The following is a 22459-nucleotide window of genomic DNA, read 5'->3' on the forward strand; positions in this document are numbered from 1 at the left end:
TGAGGCTTTGTAGGGTAGGAAGCATTACGATTGGATGTTGGAGGAAAGGATGGAGGGATTTGGTACTAATTGATTGGAACATAGACTAGTTGAAAGGAAGTGATACACAATGTCAGTCTTCATATACAAGTTCTAGTTGTCAAAGGTGGGTGAAACATTAACAAGCCCCCTTACATAGCTTTAATAAACAATTCATAACAATACATGATAGATACCTAATGTGACTTTTCTTCTTACAAAAGAATGTAATTATTAAAATTTACTATAGTTAACATTACTCCTGAATAAGCAATGGCAAAGAAGGGGCTGACAGCATTTTAACAAAGTAAAAACATGCACTGTTACTTGAAGATGGGCTTATAGCTGCAAAGCTGGAAGGGGCCTTAAAAGTCACCAAGTCCAGATTCTTTATTTTATAGATGCGAAAGTGGGTCCCAAAGTAGATGAATGACTTGCCCTTGGTCACATGCATAGAAAGTGGGAGAGGTGTGATTCAAACTAAGAATTTCTGGATGTTTCTTCTTTGGGTTCACTGTTCCTTTTCCCCACTGAAGCAGAAAGCTGCTGCGTTGATATTTATTGAAAACTAAAAATGGTCAAAGGAAGCGAACAGACAATTTTTGGATACAGAAATCAAAGCTATATGTAACCATATAAAAATTCTCTAAGTCATTAGTGATTAGAGAAATGCAAGTCAAAACATCTCTGGGATATAATCTTACACTCATCAGATTGGCTAAAATGCTAAAAGGGCAAAATGAGAAATGTTGGAAGGGATGTGGAAAAATTGGGACACTAATACACTGATGGTAGAACTGTGATCTGATCTAACCATTCTGGAGAGCAGTCTGACATTATGCCCAGAACTGTGTATATATCCTTTGACCCAGTAATATGCTGTCAGGTTTGTTTCTTCAGATGATCAGGGAAAAAAGGAAAAGAACCAATATGTTCTAAAATATTTTTAACAATTCCTTTATGGTGACAAAGACATAGAAATTGAGGGGATACCCATCAGTTGGGGAATGGCTAAATAAGTTGTGGCATATGGTTGTGATGGAATACTACTGAACCATAAGAAATAATAAGCAGGCTAAGTTAAAAAAAATAAGACATGGAGAGAGCTACATGAAATTATCAAGTATAAAAAGAGAAAACCAAGAGAATGTTATAAACAACAGAAATAATGTTTGAAGAACAACTTGTCTGTCTACCTCTAGAGAAAGAATTGATATATAGAAACAAGCAAGACATCGTTTTGTATATACATATATCTTTTTGTCAAATGATTCCTTTTCTACTGTAGGGAGGGGAGGGAGAAAGGGAGATGCCAGAAACCTAAAATACAACAAATTAATTAAAAAAAAAAGAAAGCAAAGGTCATTAGTTCTATACATCACTGTGAAGATTTGAAGAAGGTGTAAAAATAATTAAAAGAAGCCAAATGTCTGTGCTGAGCATGTAAGCAATTAAAAAATCATTATATGTGATGCCGGATATTTCTTTCATTTTTGAATATATTCTCAGGACCTAAAATCTAAGGTCAAGTAAAATCCTTTGGATTCTTGGGGGGAAAAAGAGAGTTTACTATAATTTCCTCTGGCTAATTAATGAAGGGTAAAGGAAGCTGCTCAAAAAACTACATGATATACATGGTTTAGTGGAAAGAATGAGCCTCAGACATGAGTTTTAGTTCTAGGCTCTGCCTCTAACCAGTTGAATGGTCTTAATTAAGTCACTTGACTTCTTTGGTCCACAGGTGCTTCTTTGGTCAAACAGATTGGGTGGAGAGAAGGATTTCCAAGGCCCTTTCCAACTTTAACTTTTTTAGTTCTAAACATTCTTTGCTACAATAAATAGGCCGTTTCTATGGGGCAATTAACTTGGGTGAGAGTTCTTTCGATACCTACTCAAAAGAAAAGATGTTTTAGGAAATAGAATATTTCACCTACAAAGATAATATTTTAATCGTAGTTCATAATAATACATGATACTTTCATTGGTTTTAGAACCTGAAGAGAACTTAGAGATTGCTCTAATATAACAACTCTAATTTTTTGGAAAAAGAAACTGAGGCCCAGAACAATTGTGACTTTTGGATTCAAAACAAATTAATTCAACCCATTATATTAAGTGCCCACTATGTGAAAATCCCTGGGGACAGAAAGATGAAAACAAAATTGTCCCTTGACCTCAAAGAACTATATTCTACTTACCTCAAATCATACAGTAAGTAGCAAAGTCAAGATTTGGACTTGGATTCTCTAAACTCTATGACTTTTCCTACCATTCCATAAGACCACACAAATAATAATTACTTTTAAAATGATATATGTTAATATTAATATGATAATTTAGTTACATTTTATTGCTAGAAGTATGGGCAACCCCTATAATTTTCAATGCCATATATGATATTGAAGAAGATGAATTAACATCTCATTAATGGAGTTTCTAGAAACCAATGGAAGAATAAAGAATTAAATCTGGGATTTTTTTTACTCTTACCTTGAATACTATTACTGTGAGCCAGTTTTGTTATCACTTTTAAACTTTCAAAACCCTACAGGATTCTAAAGGACTTGGACTTCCTTATAGAATGTAACTGTTCTAGGCATTGATGATGTTTCTTATTCAGGTGTTCTAAATGAAGCCATTACTGACCATACCCTCCTTGTTCCCACTTCCAAATATTCTCCTTCCCTAACTTACATGGTGTTTAGTATAAATCTAGTGAGTATAAGAGGCTAGACTGGTCACCAGATATGTATTTTGTATTTATTGGACATATACTTATAAATGTACCTGCTATCACAGTCAATAAAATGTAAACTCCTTAAGAGTAGGGATGGTTGACCAAGATAAATTCAAAATGGATGAATGACTTGAACATAAAGAAGGAAACTATAAGTAATTTGGTTGAATATAGAATAGTTTACCTGTCAGATCTATGGGAAAGGAAAGATTATAAGACTAAGCTAGAAAAAAAAAAGAATATCACAAAATGTAAAATGAATAATTTTGATTACATTAAATTTAAAAAATTTTTGTACAAACAAAACCAATGCAATCAAAATTAGAAAGGAAGTAACAAATTGGTAAAAAAATCTTTATAACAAAAACCTCTGTCAAAGGTCTAATTACTCAAATTTATAAGAAGCTAAGTCAATTGTACAAAAAAATCAAGCCATTCCCCAATTGATAAATGGGCAAGGAACATGAATAGGCAGTTTTTACACAATGAAATCAAAGCTATCAATAAGTACATGAAAAAGTGTTCTAGATCTCTTATAATTAGAGAAATGCAAATCAAAACAACTCTGAGGTACCACCTCACACCTAGCAGATTGGCTAATATGACAGCAAAGGAAAGTGATAAATGTTGGAGGGTGTGTGGCAAAATTGGGACACTAATGCATTGCTGGTGGAGTTGTGAACTGATCCAACCATTGTGGAGGACAATTTGGAACTATGCCCAAAGGGCTTTAAAAGACTGCCTGCCCTTTGATCCAGCCATACCACTGCTGGGTTTATGCCCCAAAGAGATAAATAGGGAAAAGGGCTTGTACAAAAATATTTATAGCTCTGTTCTTTATGGTGGCAAAAAATTGGAAAATGAGGGGATGCCCTTCGATTAGGGAATGACTGAACAAATTATGGTATCTGTTGGTGATGGAATAATATTGTGCTCAAAGGAATAATGAACTGGAGGAATCCCATGGGAACTGGAAAGACCTCCAATATTTGATGCAGAGTGAAAGGAGCAGAGCCAGAAGAACATTGTACACAGAGACTGATACACTGTGGTACAATCGAATGTAATGGACTACTGTACTAACAGCAATGCAGTGACCCAAGACAATTCTGAGGGACTAATGAGAAAGCACACTATCCACATTCAGAGAAAGAACTGTGGGAATAGAAACACAGAAGAAAAACAACTGCTTGATCACATGGATCGATGAGGATACAATTGGGGATGCAGACTCTAAGCGATCACCCCAGTGCAAATATCAATAATATGGAAATAGGTCTTGATCAATGATACTTGTAAAATCCAGTGGAATTACTATGGGAGAGGCTATGGGGGGATGGAAGGAGGGGAGGCAAAGAACATGAATCATGTAACCATTGAAAAATATTCTAAATTAATTAAATAAAAATTTTAAATTAAAAAAATAAGGATGGTTTAACTCTTTGTGTTCTTCCACATCTACAGTGGGTGCTGAATAAGGGATAGTTGGTTGATTACCTGATGGATTATTGAAATACCTGAGATAAAAATAAGGGTAAAGGAAGTGTGAATAGAGAAGAGATATTCTGCAAAAATAGCAAACTTAAGTTTTGAAAACTTTACTACATAGGTACCTCTTTAAATTGAAGGTTCTTTGTCTGGGGCTTGACTTCTTGGGGGATCATGAATAAATTTCAGGGTGTCTGGGAACTCAAGTAGGAAAAATTACATCTTTATTTTCATTAGAAATATTAATAGGATTCTCACTGAATGTGAACTAGGCTATAGCTTTCCTTTGATTATTTTGAAATGTCATTTTTTAAAAGGGACCATAGGTTTTTCCAGATAGCCAAAGGTATTCATGCCAAAAAAATATATAGGATCTCTGCTCTATGTCATGAAGTGGTAGCTCTGAAAGGAAGATGACCTTGTTAGAGCAGAGAGTCAAAAACCTAGATTCTATTCTGAATTTGTCAAGTATTTCAGTTTTGCTACAGATATTTTTACATAATTCCTTTTTGCTCCATCCTTTCCCTTTCCCCCCAAGACTTCCTTTTTGATCCTAACCTTTTTACTTAGCCCCTCCCCCCAGTGGTGTTTAATAGGATGGGTTATTTGATGTTTCCTTTGTGGTTTTCAGTGGCATGAACAAAGGATGCCAAATAAATATTATTGTATGAATGAATGAAAAAAGACATTTATTAAATGTTTACTATGCTCAAACCATTGTGATAAGCAACGTGGATACAAAAAGAAAAACAAGCAGTACATATTTTAAAGGTGTTCACATTCTAATAGGGTGAAACATGACTTTGACATGGGATCAACTGAGGTCCATATCTTAATTTAGTCACGCAGAAATCAGTTGAGGTAATATCTTTAAAAAGTACAACTTTTAAAAGTAGGAAAGCTATTAAAAGGTAGTTCACATCATTTGTCAGAAAGGTTCACTAGAAAAATAAATTTCTTGTCCACACATATACACATATATTTGTAGATTACAAAAGTATTTACCAGGCACAGACAGAGATAGGTCAGTTGGAACAAAAACATCTTTATGAAAGAATCAGGATAAAGAGCATTTCATAAGTGATTATAAAGCAATTTCCTGGCGACATGTTTTCTTGTTACAGTTTATAAGTACTAACACTTGTGGAAAATGTAGCTTTCAGCTTGGAATGGTCCACTCCCAAACTTGCTTAATCATTTTGACAAAATTTATCTACCAGCCAAAATAACTAATCCATTAATGAAACAATTAGTCAAATGGATTATATGGGATCAGACAGAAAAATCCCTGAAAACACAAAAATAAAAGTTTGATTGATTTTTTAAAATGCTAGTGTCTTTGGGGTAAGAAATCCAACTGTATGGCTCCTAAGAAACATACCTCTTCCCTTGGGCATTCTCATTCTGTTTCTTAAGAGCAAGTACCAGTCCAAACATTCACATCCATTAAATGTCTTAGGAGTCAGGAATAATAAAACTCTATGTAGGTTATCAAAGGGAACAGAATAGCTCTTGCCTCTGAATGCTGAGTTTTGCACTACAGGATGTTCATTTTGTTTTCCTTGATTTTTCAAGAAAATTCACATTAGATATCACATCAAGCTGATTAAAACTAAAAGAAGAGTTCTAATGAAACGCCTTTAAAATGCCAAAAGTTTTGGTATGTTTTGGCACATTTCTTTTTAACATGTTTTTCATACTTCTTCACAATGACCCTTGTCCTTAAGATATTATGGAAATATGCACTACAAAATTATTTATTTTGTATTTCTCTGAATCTTATAAAAGCTTAGTTTTGCTTGCCTACTTATAATGAAGTGGCTAGACACTAGATAAATGCCCATCTAATTGTGCAGAAAAACATTATAATGACTATAAAAACTTGCGCAGCAAATAATAGTATAGATACATATAAAAACTGAATCATCTCCAGTAGCCTAATATTAATAGAGAAAATTTCAACAATTTTCTGCTTAATGATCATAGCTAATTAAATATCTTTCCTTGCCAATTTAGCAAAAGATGATAACTTTGGAATTGACAAGAAAAGGAATACTGATAAAATCAGGGACTTGACACAGTGATAATGATATGAAATTTGAAGCTTGATCATGAGAGAACTCTAAAGAAGAAGTAGGCAATGTCAACTTCAAGAACCATTTCTTTTATTCAGCATATATAGGAAACAAAAGTGAAAAAAGATAGAAGATGTATTTAGAATGATTCCCAAATAACACGATTAATTTGTAGGGGGAGGTAAGATAAGAACATGTTTGATTAAAAACATTTTAAAAATTGAATTTGTATTCTTTTTAAGATAACACCTGAGCTCAAAATGAAAGTAAAACAAGGAGGAATATTAGAAGACGCTCTTGAGAAATGAAGTGTTACAGGCAGTTTAACCAAAGAAATAAAGGCATTACCTGTTTCCATTTTCCCATCCTGAGCAGCAGGTCCATCAGGAATTACACTTTTCACCTGAAGAAACTCATCAGGTTCATCTCCCCCAATGATGGTAAATCCAAAGCCCATATTGCTCTTTTTGAGGATTGTGCTTAGGAAAGTGCCTTTCAGTTGTGATGCATCCCGGGTGAAAAGCGGCTTTTCTACATTGGCCAAAACAAGTAAAAGAAAAAAAAAAATACACACACTTAAGCCAAGTCAGAGAGCAGGAGAAAACTAGCCACTAGTAGCAACAGAGGTGGTGGATGTGGTGACATTTTTATATTAAGTGAAATAAAGGGGTGGTGGCGGTGTGAGCATTCCAATAGAAACACAGATATTAGTACTCTAGTCTAGACTAAAGCAGATCAAGCCATGACAAACTCTTGGGCACATTCATTTCAGTTTCATCCCTGAAAAGGATGGAAGCTGATGGAGAGGGTTTGTGTTTTTTTTTAAACCTTTACAGGCCACTATTGCCATTTAGTAAATCACCTCTCCCAATGCTCAACTGTAGTGTCTACCTGGAACCAAAGAATCCAGAGTTTCTATGATAAACTGCAAAGTATTCACATGTCTGTGGTCATTACTGTATGAACAAAAAGGTTCAATGGGCAAATAATTTTTTTTCTTTTAATGCTAAATACTTAAAGAGTGTGGAGGTCATAGGATCAGAGATTTCAAACTAGAAGGGACCTTGGTGACCATTTAGTCCATCTCCTCATTTTACAAATCAGGAAACCGAGGCTCATAAATGTTAAACAACTTGGCCAAGGTCACCTCTAGTAAGATGCAAAGGTAGGATATGAATCCAGGTCCTCTGATTCCAAAGCCAGCACTCTTTCCACTGTAACAAAAGGAAGGAGCAGAATTTTATCAAATAACTGGCCTTACAGGGACAAACAACTGAAAAGGGGGATTCTTTGAATTTCCTACTTCTTATCTTCCTACCCTGAGATGTCAAAACTATAACCAAGAAAAAAAAATCTACCGGGTTGCAAATATTCAAAGTGGCTTATTCACAAAAATACGGGGTTTTCTGCTTGTCCAACTTCATTTTAAAGTTAGAAACTCTGTGTATCCCAGGATTTAGATCATTCCTGGGATACACATAAAGTAACATGAACATTTTTTTTTTACCCCTGAAAGTTCTTTAACCCAATTGCATCACTTTGGCCATCGATACATCTTACAAATTACCTTTCAGATTATATTTCGTGATAAAATACTTCTAGATCTCTGCATGGGGACACGTACAGAGTAGAACCCCCTTTACAACTGATTGCAAGTTCCCGACTGCTAGACTGTTGTCAGCTCTACCGGTCATGCTGGGTGGAGGGGAATGGAATGGACATTCTCTGATCTATATCTGACCTAGGAACAAGGAGTCATGGTCTAACGGGATTCTTCTGGGTGTGTCTACATCTCCCTCCTTCATTTCTATTTAGAAGCAGCTTCGGACCTTTTAAAAAATTTATTTTTTAAAAATAAAAGCAAGTGAAGGAAACATAATCTTTTCACCTACACAGATTAACGTTTTGCCTCTGACAGGGACATTTAAGATTGGTGAGATGACCATCTGGTGACCTTTACATCCATTTTCAATGCGCTGCCCTGGGGCAAATGTGAAAATTACTAACAGGCAAGAATGGGCCTCCCCAGGCTTCCAGAGCCTCTCTCCAGAATTTTAATTTGTGAGGAAAAAGTACCAAAAAAAAAAAAATAGGTGAAAAGGTCGTGATGCAACTTATCCCACTACGTGGTACAATAGTGTAGCTAGGCCCAACAAGCGGCACTGGGACATACCATACAGACTGTACTTTCCAGCATTGTCGCGCCGATAGTAAGACAAGTCATTCACGCTGCGAGACCGCTCAAGTGCAGGGCGTGGGTGAACATATTTAGGCCTAGGTAATGTCGATGAGGAGCTGTCTACTGTTACAAAGGAGAACAAGCCTCATTCTTGGGCTACGTCTTTTGTGAACAAAAAAAAAAAAAAAAAAAACTAAAACAAAAAACCCCAAAAAAACAAAAACAAAAACAAAAAAAAAAAACTTACGCGTCTCTATGAATCCCGACAATTTACAGTACTGTTCGGTCAAAGCCCATTAATCTTCACCCTAGCAACATGCTGTCAACTCCTATAACATAATGCTCGAAGCCCTAATTTAATCTGTGGTTTGCTAGATGCATTAGTATAGAACCAGAGTAAACACCGGCTAACGCTAATAGAGGGAAAAAAAAAAAAAAGCCAATCAATCATTCTAAAGAGGCTAGGCTCGAGGCGTTTTCCGAACAGTAGTAAGCAGTTTGATAGACAATCCCCCCCTCCCTGCGCTGCGATAAGCTGACATAGTACTGTACCTCGGAAACCTGGGGCCTGCAAAGGCTTTGTTCCAAGTTCTGTGTTGGGCATGTTATGTTGTTGTAGTTTTCGTTTGGCTTCCAGGACGGGGTTTTCAAATTGTGTTCTTCTATTTATGTGGCTAGAAAATAAAATTTCAAATTAGGAGAAAAAAGCGAAGCCACGGTCAGGCGAAGGCATTGATTGCATAGATGGGCTGGGATCAAGCTCTAGAGGATGTCGCTCTCTATGGCCCCTATGTATCTGCATGTCGGGGGGCCACGAAGGACTCTCCCCCGGGGAACACTGCATGCGAGATGCACGGCATCTGGGTAGGTGGGGGGGGGCTTCTGCGTGTTGCTGTTACGTCGGTGGCCTGGATACACATGGTTATCCCCCCGTTAGGCAGGATTCGAATCCAGTGAGTGACTGCGGAAGAGAGACACTGGCTCTCTGATCTACACCTGAGGCTGGATTGCTAATAGCATCTCCCAGGGAAGGAAATTCCCTCCACCCTCTACTTTAAAGTCTTAGAAGGCCACTGAGATCATGGAGAGGTTAAGTGACTTGACTGGGGTTACTTAGGACTTGAACCCAGGTCTTCCTTCCTCACTGGGACATCAGTCCTCTATCCACTTTTATCTTATAACTTGCCTTAAATACATCCCAAAGATAAAGGGTAGCTAGCAAAGAACCCTAATTGGTTTGCTTTGAAGAAAAGGGTTTCATGTGTGCTTTGCAGAGACCCTGGATAAACAAGATTCCACTAAGTGCTCTCAGCGAGGACTAAATAGCCGACAAGAGGAGAGAGTACTCTTTCTGGGACTCAGAGATTCTATGGCTTCTGAGGAAGGTTTTATAGGCCTAAAGTGAAGCCCCTTCTGTCCAGATAGTCAACATATTGCACAGAAAACAGCTGAGACTTAAGGGTTGGATTTCATCATAGGAGATAGACAATTATTCTCTGTCTCTCTGTCTCTGTTTCTGTCTCTCTTTTCTCCCTCTCTCTTACCTCTTTCTCTTTATCCCTCTTGTCTGTCTCTTCTTCACTTTCACTCTCTCTTCTTCTCTTTTATTCTCTCTCCATCTTTCTCCTTTTCCCCTTCTCCATCTCTCTTCCTGCTCTCTTTTCTCCCTCTCCCTTGCCTGTTTCTCTTTCTCTGTCTTGTCTCTTCTTCACTTCCCCTCCCTTTTTTCCTCTATCTTTTATTTTCTCTCTTTTCCTCTTCTCCATCTCTCTTCTTTCTCTCTTCTCCCTCTCTTTTGCCTCTTTCTCTTTCTCCCTTTTGTGTCTTCACTTCTCCTTTTTCTTTTCCTCTCTTTTTTCTCTCTCTTTTCCCCTTCTCCATCTCTCTTCTCTCTCTCTTCTCCCTCTTGTCTATCTCTTCTTCACTTTCACTCTCTCTCTTCCTCTATCTTTTATTCTCTTTCTCTCTCTTTTCCCCTTCTCCATTTCTCTTCTTTCTCTTTTCTTCTCTTTTCCCTCTCTTTTTCCCTCTTGTCTATCTCTTCTTCTTTGGCTAAAACTACAAATCAAGAAGTCAACATTTGTAAAGGAGTAAAGTAAAGGGGACACACAAAGGCACTCTAAGCAATCTACTGCTTTTTAAAAGCAGAAGAGACCCTGGCAACTGATAGTGAAGAAAAGCTGCTACAAGATAATTCATACAATGCTGAGTATCACCATCTAATGCTTTTCTCATCAAAAGAGTCAGGTGACATAGCCACTAGAAGAATAAGGCTACAAAACAACAAGAGCAGAAGAGGATAGTAGGATTCATAATTTTTGAAAAGACTCAGGTTTGTAGCTTAAATTACTTCATGGATTCTATCCACCAAAAGACTGTTCTATTTGGTGTTCTGACTTTTAAGGAAATGCAGATGGACCCAAAGAATTTGATTTGTTAAAAACAAAATAAACCGGTTCAGTCACTTTCCTTATTAAAATAAACACCAAAATGCAAAATGCTGATTTAATAAAACCATTATGAGGTATAAAAATTGGGAATTGATAAAAATAGTTTACTCCATGGAATGTAATTAAAAAATTATAATTGAAATTTTGTCATTCACAAAATTATGTATAAGGGATGTGATGAGGTATAAGAAGATACACCTTGCCATTTGGTATTTGAATAATCCAAACAATTATTTGGGCCTTTTTTGGGTGGGGTTTTGTGGTGAAACTCCAGTTGTTCTCAGAAAGATGATGGGTGGGTCACAGATTTGCCTTTGATGAAAGCAACTATACAAAGACTCACATTTCCGCACGTTTTTTAAGTAAGTTGAATCTTGCTATTCTAGGATTAATGAAGTGGTACCTCCCTTAGAAATAAAAGTGTAACATATAAAACCCAGTGGAATTGTGCATTGGCTATGGGAGATGGTGGGAGGAGGGGAGAGAAAGAATATGAATCATGTAGCCATGGAAAAATTTTCTTAATTAATCAATTAAATAAAATTTTAAAGAAAGAAAAAGTATAATTGCCTTATTATGAATTAGTCCAGGACAAATTTGCTTACTGTATAATTTTTCTCCACAGTGAAAAATACTGAAGTAAATTTCTGGTGTGTTAGATAAGTGTGTGTTGACTACAACTTGTATTAAAAAAAAAAAAGATAAAGGGAATTCTACTGGTATAGATTTTGAGTCATGGGACCTGGATTCAAATCCTAGCCTCTGACAATTAATGGGCTTACAGGCAAATCATTTCACTTCTCTAAGCCTCAATTATTTTATCTGTAAAATGGGAGTAATAATATTTGAACTATCTTAGAGTATCCCCTTAAATAGTAAGAGATAGGGGATTGGAACTGTGATTTAATTATCATAGGGTATTCCTAGATGAGGAAAATCTCTCTACTAATCCATGTAAAAACTTAGAGTTTAAGAGAGTTATTTGAGAACACCAAGATTTTAAGTGACTTGTCCAAGGTCACAATTCAGTGTTTGAGATAGGACTTGAACTCAGATCTTTCCAACTTTGAGACTAGTCTTTGAATTTACCGTCATATTCTCTATAGTTTAATTGTTTGTACCACTGTATTTAATCCCTGCTGTGATGGTAATTGTGTAACCCATGGTAGAGGGGAAGCATTGCCACTCTATTCCTATGTATCTTCACTCTTTCATTTCACTCAAAGACCACAAAATGCCTGCAATGCTGAACTATGCCAGGTTTCTTCTGTTTGGGGTTTCAAGAGAGGGAGAGCTGGAGGAGGGCAGACATTGTATTTGTGGTCTTTACTTATTTTGGTTAGTGGACTAAGAAAATGTTTAATTCAATAGCTTTGAAATATAGCAAAATGTAAAAATGTTCTCTTCTCCTCTTCGAATGGGTCCCACTGAAATGAGGAGCATTATCTCTCACGCATACATTTATGTTTTAGGACACACATTTTCAGGGACCTCCACAGAAACATTTATTTATAGGAAAGTGTGTCATGGCTGAGGTGCATACAACCTCAAATAATTATTTCCCCAGAAAAGAATTTCCACCATCTGCCTATGGATATCACGTAGCTTTATTTTTGGAGTCAATGAAACGATTGCATTCTGCATTAAAGCCACTTTCTTGAGTTTTTTTTGAGAATGAAAATACCAATGAGTTATCCAGAAATCTGGCGTTCTTGTGCTCCCAAAGAGTGCACGTTAAATGTTAGTTTAGTACCCTAAGCTAATTGCCAGGAACCATTTACATCGGACAAATGAAGTCATTCATTTAAAATCTTTAAAATGCTCCCAAGCTCTCAATGGGCCATCACAAAGAAAAGTGATTGTCCATGAATAGGGAAGCCTTGTCTTCCTCATGCTTCCAACATGAATAGCTTAATTCAGTTTAGCGATGATACTGTGGGCTGGAGATGGGAATAAAGGATGTAAGGACAGAACACCATCGTCATCCCTATTGCCTATCCTTTGTCCTATAATTACTATCTATCACGCCCAGCTTCCATGGAGTAACAGAGTCTAGGAAGCAACTATAGAATTTCTAGCAGGAGTCCTCACTCGATGACTCTGTGCAGTCTTGTCACATACACTGTGTTGGTGAATCTTTATGGCATACAGTATGAGGTTCCAAGAGCCGTACAAAATGGCCATACACTGTGGAGCCCTATTTCATCCTCCACTGGCTGAGCACGACAGACCAGAGAGACAAACAGATACAGGGAGATGTCCTTGTGGGAACTGCAAGGGACACATACAAAGATGAGTAGCCATTCTCTCCTTTTTCCCACTTTTCCTTCCATTCAGTCAGCTGTGGGGGAGCCTACCGTCCCCTTAAAAGGAAAAACTAGACATGAGTTCAAATTCAGTAGCAGGAACTTGATTATTAAAAGATTTGGGAAACTCTGTTTCCCTCTAACTGGTTTCTTTTATTTTTTTAGTACTCTTACATATTTCTTTTTAGGCACTGAAAATTATTATTCTGAGAAGGGCCATCCAGAATAAGAAATAATTTATCTTTGTAGTGATGGGAAACCTTCTGTGCTAAAATATTTGGGAGGCACAGAGACTGATACACTGTGGTAAAATCGAATGTAATGGATTTCTGTACTAGCAGCAATACAATGACCCAGGACAATTCTGAGGGATTTATGGAAAAGAACACTACCCACATTCAGAGGAAGAACTACAAGAGAGGAAACACAGAAGAAAAGCAACTGCTTGAACACTTGGGTTGATGCAGACATGATTGGGGATGCAGACTCTAAACAACCACCCCAGTGCAATTATCAATAATATGGAAATAGGTCTTGATGGATGACACATGTTAAAACCAGTGGAAATGCGCATCGGCTATGGGTGGTGGGGGGGTTTGGAGAGGTGAAGGGGAAAGTAAGAATACGAATCATGTAATGATGAAAAATTTTTCTAAAAAATAAAATAAAATAAAATGGTTGGGAGATTACTTTTTGCTGAAATTTGCCTTAAGAAGGAGAAAGTTGAATTTGTCTATCACCACATATGACTGTTGTCAGTCTGGTTCTGATGCAGAAATAGTAAAAAGATTTCTCCCCTGTTACAGAAAGAGAGAGTATGATATATTAGACAGAGGGCTAGACTTGGAACCAGGAGGAGCTGGGTTTGAATTCTATCTTTAAAACTTAATAGCTGTATAACTCCTAGAAGGAATTTAACCTCTTTTTTTTTTTTTAATTCAGTTTCCTTTTTTTGGTTTAATTGGGATAATAATAGCATTTAGTTCACAGTATTGCTAAGAGGATCAAATGAGAAAATGTAAGTAAAGTGCTTTCCAAACTTTTAAGGTCTATGTTAGTTTGGAGCAGTAGAAAGGATGTTGAACCAGGAGACAGGATATCACAAGTTCAAGTCTAGCTTTAAACACTTATAGGTCTGTGAGCTTGAGTAAGTCATTTAACCTCTGATCCCTCAGTTCCTCATCTAGAAAATCAGAATAATAATAGCACCTACCTCTCAGGGTGGTTGTGAGGAACAAATAAAATGACATTTGTAAAGGGTTTTGCAAACCTTAAAGTATGATATAAATATTGCCATTCCTCTTCCTTTTCTTCTTTCTATCTATTACATTATATAGTCATTATACATGAATGCCAAAGAAATTCACTCATCAATTTCCCTCCACACAAACTGCCACTGACATCATGGTCAAGCAGTTTTACTTTGATTTTTAAAGTATTTTGGTAACTGTATTTCAAAATAACTGACTTCCTAATAATGCTATATATTTTGTATTAGGCACTAAAAATCATTTTTCTGAGAAGGCATCCACAGGTTTCACCAGAGTAACAAAAGGGTCTGTGACTCAAAACAGGTTAAGAGGAACCTTTTTTCGTGGAATCGATAGTAATTTTCTGACAAAAGCAAGGAATCTCTACTTGGCAATAGAGTCAAGCAAGGGATCTGGAGGGAGTGGATTTTAAATTTCTAGTTCCTTGTATGTGAAGCAAGGGGTCAAGATGAAAATGAAATGGCTGAAGATGGTTAGCTGAGATCAGGATTTATAAGGCAAGGCGAAGAAGAGGAAAGGATGCTGGGATTGGAGCCAGAAGACCTCCATTCAAATCCTAGCCCTGTAACTCACTCTCCTTCTCTCCTTGTCACTTAAACCTTTCTAGGCCTCTCTCTTCCCTAATCAGTCTAATGAAGGTGCTGGACCCAATGAATTCCCTTCAACTCTAAACCTATGATTCTGTAATTCCTTATTAACCAAGAGCCTCTTCTATATAAGAATCTTCTCAATTTTATCTGAGAGGAGAGGAAATTCTGTATCATCTTCCCCATTGCTCTCTGGTGTGTATTAAGAGTGATACTGAGTTTTATGAAGAGTCATGAATTATGTCCTTGTGGGAATGCTATCTGGCCACAATATCCTGACTTATTTTGATAGTCGGCTCAGGAAAAATATCCAGACGTGGCTATGTGTGGGAGGCTTAGCGTGTGGGGCTTTCTAGTGGTATATTTTCTGGGCTGTCAAGACAAGTCTATTCTTAAATATATTAAGTCACATTGATGGAGTGAGACCCCAGATGCAGGCCTTAGGCAAAGGGTTCAGGGGACTTATGAATATGCAGAACAATTTCAGTGAAATGCAGCTCAATTTGGCTTTTAGTAAGAGGCAGGCTTGTACAGTGGAAAAAACTCTGAATCTAATGCAGTATCTGGTTTTGTATGGCATGGAACAAGTCACTTAATTTCTCAGCCTTGCTTTCCTTACCTGCCAAAGGAGAGAGAATGACTAAGGTCCTTTCTATGCCTAAATCCTATCTATGACCCAAGTCTAGGCACCTCCTTGTGTAACCAGTTGGTACAGTGGCTAGAGACCTGCACTGGGCTCAAACAGAGCTTTAGAACCTCATTCACTGGATGGTCCTGGGCGAGTCACTTAACCGCTGACAGTTTCTTTTTCTGTGAAATAGGGATAATAATATCACCTCCTTCCCAGCATTGTGGTAAGTATTCAATGAGATAATATTTAAAAAATGCTTTGCCAACCTCAAAGTACTTTATAAATTCAAGTTATTATTATTTCCATCATTTAAATAGCACTGGTCTAAGGCTTAGGCAAGAAACAGCGAATGGTTACGACCCTGTCCCTGCCTTATATTTTATATAAAATTTATATTTTTAAAAACTCAATTTGTGATTTCATTGGCTGTCAGGAGCTTCCAGGGATGAAATTCCCTCTACCAAAATATTAGTACCTATTTTCTCATTGATATTCTCAGATAGCTGCCAGAGTGGGGGCCATGAGAAGATAAATATCTTTCTAGGATTCCAGTATATGTCAGAGGTCAGACACGATGAAATCATGTCTTTCTGTCTGCAAGATTAGTCACTTAATCCAGTATTCCATTCACTGTATACTTACTTTACAAAGTACCTTCACAGCCATTAATCTATTTGATCATTAAAGGGCAAGGTATTATTATTATTATTATTATTATTATATTTTCCAGGTTGTTTTATTATATTATTCTTATCTATTGAGGTAAAAGATCTATGGAATCTTTTAGGATTACCAGGTGATTCAGAGAAAAATCTACAAATAGTACCTAGAGATAAAGGTAAGGGGATGGGAAGAATAAACTAGAGCCTTGAATAGAGATCTCTTAGTTGCTCACGCAGGCAGGCGTGGAGTTCAGGGGTGAAACTGAGCCCACCGGGGGAAATATCTGCCTGTTCTTGGAAGAAAAAGATGCAGACCTTGGGTGTGCAGTCAGCACATCCTTCCAACCTAAAGGATCAGTCTTCTTGTGGCTCTTTTGCAATGTGAAATCCTGATTCTGACCACAGGACATTGGCATACATGCAGAGCTCAATAATTCTGGGCTCTCAGGGCAGCGAGCTTCTGAATGACATACTATTGTGTGTCAAGTTTGGGTTTTGTCCCAGACCAGTCATTTCGTGGATATAAGGAATTGCCAAGGAGTGCAGATGAGCCACTCTTCTGAAACTTCTAGAGGGTTGCCTCAAGCCACTAAGAGTTAATAGATTTGTTCAAGGTCACTCCAACAGTAAGAGTCAGTGGCAGGACTTGAACCTATATCTCCCATTTCTGAGGCTGGTTATTTATCTGACAGCTTCTCACAAGTCAATCTGTGTTGGGGATGGGAGTGGGAGGGGAGTGAAGGTGGGAGTGGAACAACAGCCAAAGCAAATCGTCTCTACCTCCTAGTCAATGAAGAAAGAAAGCAAGAAAAAATGTTGATGAAGCCTAATAAGGCCAAATAGAATGCCTAAAGTGCTTTGGGCATTTGATTTACTTTGATATCTAAAAAATACTTCATTTAAAAATAAAAGCTTTGAAAGAGCTTCAGTTATTTTACTCATGATTTTTTCAACAAAATAGTTTAATTCCAGAATTAAGAAGTTTCCCTCTCTCCAGTCTCCAACTCTTCCATTATATAAAGTTTTGTTTTTTCCCCCTGCAGTTATCAACTCAATATCTCATGGTCTGACAGAAGCAAAAGGGAATATATATTAGAGGAGTGGGGTAGGGAAAGGCACAAAGGAAAGTAGAAAGATGTTGCTGGAATAGCAAAAGATTTCCACTGGGCTCTACCTGCTTCTCCCCAGTGCCCTCTGCTACCATGGCAGATTCCTTTGGGATGCTGATTCAGGTGACTGGGGACTGGATCAGGAAATAGTGATGATTACTATTCCACTGGTATTTCCCCAAAATCTGCTGACAGAATTTTGCAAAGCCTCTGAATGTGTACTTTAGTTTTTTCCTTGATGCAATTGTTCCTCAGTGGCCCAGGCTATGGTAGCTCTAAAATTCTAGAGTTGGATATATTTTATGAGCTTATATTCCTCCCCAAATTACCTCTCCTAAATTCTCTATCTCTATGGATAGTACCATCTTCCTCCTAGGCTGATAAACTCCTAATCTCATCGTCATCTTTAACTCTTTCCTCTCCCTGGCTCAATATCTTTGATTAGTTTCTAAGTCCTGTCAATACCTCAAAAACATTTCTGGTGTCCATGTTCTCCATTCAATTTCCTCTACAATGGCTCTTGCTCCCTGGGGGCCCTCATCTCTCCTTGCATAGGCTATTATAGAAGCTTTCTTCTCATTCTCCCTGCCACCAGTCTAGTATATCTCTAATCAATTATTCACACCACGGTTGGAGTAATTTCACTGCTATATCTCTGTGGTCCAGGTCAGGTCACTCCTTGACTCAGAAAATTTCATGCCATTTTGAAAAAAAATAAAAGATAAATTCCAAATCTCGGCATTCAAGCACTTCCATGATCTATTTTTCTAGCTTTATCTAATACTATGTTCCTTCATGCAATCTATCAATCTGGCAAAATGAATAACTTTTTAATTCTTATTCTTTTTCTACCTTCTCTCATTTCTGGAACTATAATCAGACCATCTTCCAAGCTAGAATGGAATTCTTTTTGTTCATAGCTATAAAAATCTCTCTCACTTCAATGCCAAAGTCATGCCACATTGTCTCTGATGCTTTACCACACCACTCTCAGAGCCAACAAAAATGACCTCTCTGTCATCAAATTCTCCATTGCTCCTTGTCAGATTCTCTCATTCACTTTCATCTGCTCACATTTTTACAACACTGCCCAGGACCCTTAGAACATTAATTCTTTGAGAGGGAAGACTGTGCCATATTGATCTTCATGTTCTTAATACCTAATGTAGTGCCTTCCTTATAGGAGGTATTTAATACATGCATACTAAACTCATTAGTGAAAGCATTTATGAACCTAGGATGTCTTTCTGCCTCATCTCCCACATTAAGCAAATGTGAAAGTTGTTCTCTCTGTAGAAAAAATAGAATGATAATAAAGAGAAGTGAATGTCTCTTTTGTAGCTTAATGGCTCCTCTACTTCCTCAACTAGTCCCGTTATCCAGGATGAAATTTTTGTTTATTTTTTCTAACCCCTAGAGATCTCTTAATCAATATATACCTTTAATTCATCAATTACAGTTTTCATTGTCTAGGAAAGCCAAGTAGGAAGCCTTTTATAATGTTGATGTACTTGAGAGTAAAGATTGTTTCTTTTTTTTCTTTTCCTTTCCTTTCCTTTCCTTTCCTTTCCTTTCCTTTCCTTTCCTTTTTCCTTTCTTTTCTCTCTGTCTCTCTCTCTTTCTTTCTTTCTTCCCCAGCATTTAGTACCTGTCTGGCTTATAATAGTAATTAAATGATAGTTCATTGATTAGTATCTAGGGGTAGGACTAACCCCATGTACCTTAAAATAACCTGGAGAAATAGAACTTTTACTATTTGGTAGAATAGTACCTATTTGGTAGAACGATTTGTACTTATAATTGTATACATGTTTTAATATGTGGGGGCAGCTAAATGGCACAATGGATAGAGCACTAGGCCTGGAGTTCAAATTTGGCCTCAGATGCTTACGAGCTCTGTGACCTTGGGCAATGCCCTTAACCCTGTCTGCCTCAGTTTCCTCATTTATAAAATGAGCTGGAGAAGGAAATGGTAAACCACTTCAGAATCTTTGCCAAGAAAACTCTAGATTGGTTCATGAAAAGTTGGACATGATTGAAACAACACTATCTGAGTATATATACCTTATCATTCCCATAAGGAAATATCTCAGTCATGTTTGGAAGACCTAAACTCAAATCTAGCCTCAGATACTTCCGAGCTGTGTAACTATGGGCAAACTGCATAACTTCTGGCTGCCTTGATTTCCACATCTTTAAAATGGAGGTAATAACAGTACCTATTATTAGAATTTTGTGAGAATAATATGAGATTATATTTGCAATATAACTTTAGAGGATACTATGGAAATGTCAGCTATAATAGGAAATGACATAAAATATTTAATCCCATTAGATTCTAATCAATTCCATATGGATTTATATTCTTATCATACATGTGCATGTTTAGAGTTGCATGCCTGTATATATATATTATATATATACATACATATTATTTGTAAGTATAGCAGCACTGATGTAAATATAACATAGGATGAAATATTCAGGGCTGGAAGGAACCTTAGGATTCATTGAGTGCAACTGAGGCACAGGGATGTTAAGTAACTTGCCTGGGGTTACTCAGCCGAATGTCTGAGGAAGAATTTGAACCCAGGTCTTCTTGACTTGTGAGTTCATTTCATTGAGGCTTATTTAATTATTGATGGTCATAGGATGTATTCTAAAAATATATTTACAATGCTTAACCCACATGACTTTGTAACAGAAATGAACTGTATTTGTCTAGTTCTTTTGAAGTGAACATTAAAAGTTAAGACACTGAATTCAGATTCTCTACTATGTAACTAAAGGAGCTTTTCAAATTGTTTTTGTGACATCTATCCTTGGCAATATAATTGATAGGAAGGCAAAATCAATCTGTCTGATTGCCTGCTTGGCAGCCCTCGAGATAAGCTGATTTGATAGCTTCCCTTATGGTCTTTTCCCACCAGCCCCTTCTTTGTTGGGTGTCAGTCCTTGGAAGTCCTTACAGTCTAGGCAGAGCGGGAAGATTACCAAGGCGATACAGGATTCTGGGAATAACATAGAAATAATATTCAGTAGAAAAAGAATGGGAAATTTCACAGGAAAAGAAAGTTAATGACAGAATAGTAATATGGAAATTTGCGTGATGAGGAAAATAGGAGAGAGGATAGAATTGTGAAAGTAGCTACCATTTAACATAGGACCAGAAATCTAATCTTAACTTCAGAGAAAGAGACCAAAAAAGACCCACTGGACTACTGAGTGTATCCAATGTGACTGCTAAAGGCAAGGCAAAACCCAAGGCACAGGAAGCATTTCTGATTTCATAGAGATCCCGGATAGAGTCTGGAGCAAGTATGAAACAAAAAATCCTTAAATATTTGAAGGAACCCGGAAGGGAAAAAGACTAAGGCTAGATCCTCGGTAAAGAATACTTTCCTAAGCTTCCTACAAAACTGAGAAGTATCACTATAACTTGGTATGGCTCCAAGTCTTTACTTTTCAGAAGATGAGAAGGTTGATTATCAAGAAGACAGGGTAAGAATAGATTGAGACAGGATAGGGGAATTGAAAAGAAAATTTAGCTGAAAAGCAGAAGAAAGTAGCAGAATTTACCCCTTGGGTGACCCTAGCAAGTAGTTTTCTTTAAAACTTTGTGCATTAAAGGAGCAGGTAGTATAGCAGAGAGAAACCAGGAGTCCACGAACCTTCTAATTCTCATTCTGATATTGGCAATCACTGACAAGATTAAAGACGGGGTACCAGCTATGTCTTCCATCTTCCTCCCTGACAAGTCCAGCCCTACAGTTCAGCCTCTGAACCCCTGGGGCCTCAGGCTAACAATCCCTTTACTAACTATGCCCTCAGACATCATATTTTAACATTAACAAAGAAGAGGGACTCTTTAAAGAGAATGAGAATGGGTAGATGAGAGGAATAAGTGCAAAGGAAAGTACTCCTTGTAGCTCATAGGCTTGTGATGACTAGCCTGTCTAATTTCAATGTTTATCTACTGTTGGTTTACACAGATATTAGAGCAGTCAAGTTGGCAGCTATTACTATAATGGTCCGGGAGTTACACTTATTTTCTAGGGTGAATAAATGAGTTAGTGGTAACTCTTAAAAGATAAAATTTTACATTTGATGACAGACTCAACTAAGTTACAAGGTATTGTAATTGGTTTTTAAAAGACTATTCTTTTTAAAAATCAGTTCATTAATCTAAAAACATAACCACATTAAGGAAGCTCAAAACCATAGAAAAAAAGAGGGTGGAAAAAGAAAAAAAAAACTTCTCTAGTCTATGTGTGTATTAATGTTCCTGTCACTAGGAAAATCAAACTAGAACCTTCTATCAAGCTGAAAGTGGCAAATAGTTAGTGCTTAATGGAGCCTTCAGAAACCAGACATCGAATGACAAGATATTCTTAGAAACTAAATTAAATCTGAAACAATCTTGCTGGTTTATCTGAGCAAATATCCTTTCTTTTGATTTCTGTTGGATATACTAGCTTTCTCAAAGAGAGAACAGGGTGTGATTTCTTGATAGTTTTAAAGTCCATCCATTCATGCTGGAAGGGATTCGAAGGCCTTAAGGTTGATAACCAAACATTTTTTTTCCCAAAGATTTATCTATCTTTATTACACAATTAAGTGATTTTATTGTAATATGATTTCATCTAGTTAAAAATGAAGTCATCTGTTAAACACTCGTAATAAAGGAGGGTGTAACACTGTCACTTTCTAATAATGAAAAATGGAAAGCAATTTTCTACTCAAACTTATTCAGTTTAGACAGTGGATTAAAATATAGCTCCTTACTGTGACTCTAGCAATCTTTATTAGCCAGTCCTTTTATATATTTAATGATAATCGGAGCCTCAGTTTGATGTCTGTAGACCTCTGTTCATCCTAGTATAGGACAGCCCATTCTTTCAGGTTGCCTTATTTCCATATTTGCCTTATGATAGGATTTTTGAAAT

At 37.0% G+C, this 22459-nt stretch overlaps 1 protein-coding gene across 2 annotated transcripts in view; it reads right to left on the minus strand.

Annotated features, from left to right (window-relative positions):
• MAGI2 (membrane associated guanylate kinase, WW and PDZ domain containing 2) overlaps positions 1-22459 on the minus strand; it is a 1708818-nt gene that overhangs the window by 388368 nt on the left and 1297991 nt on the right. For both annotated transcript variants that reach the window (XM_044678723.1, XM_044678722.1), the window contains exons 8-9: positions 9050-9171; positions 6667-6849 (exon numbers count right to left, since the gene is read on the minus strand). In XM_044678723.1, the coding sequence (XP_044534658.1) occupies positions 6667-6849; positions 9050-9171 (305 nt within the window). The remainder of the gene's footprint in view (positions 1-6666; positions 6850-9049; positions 9172-22459) is intronic.

This window comes from Gracilinanus agilis, chromosome 5 (assembly GCF_016433145.1).
Source record: "Gracilinanus agilis isolate LMUSP501 chromosome 5, AgileGrace, whole genome shotgun sequence".
Classification (NCBI taxonomy): Eukaryota; Metazoa; Chordata; class Mammalia; order Didelphimorphia; family Didelphidae; genus Gracilinanus; species Gracilinanus agilis.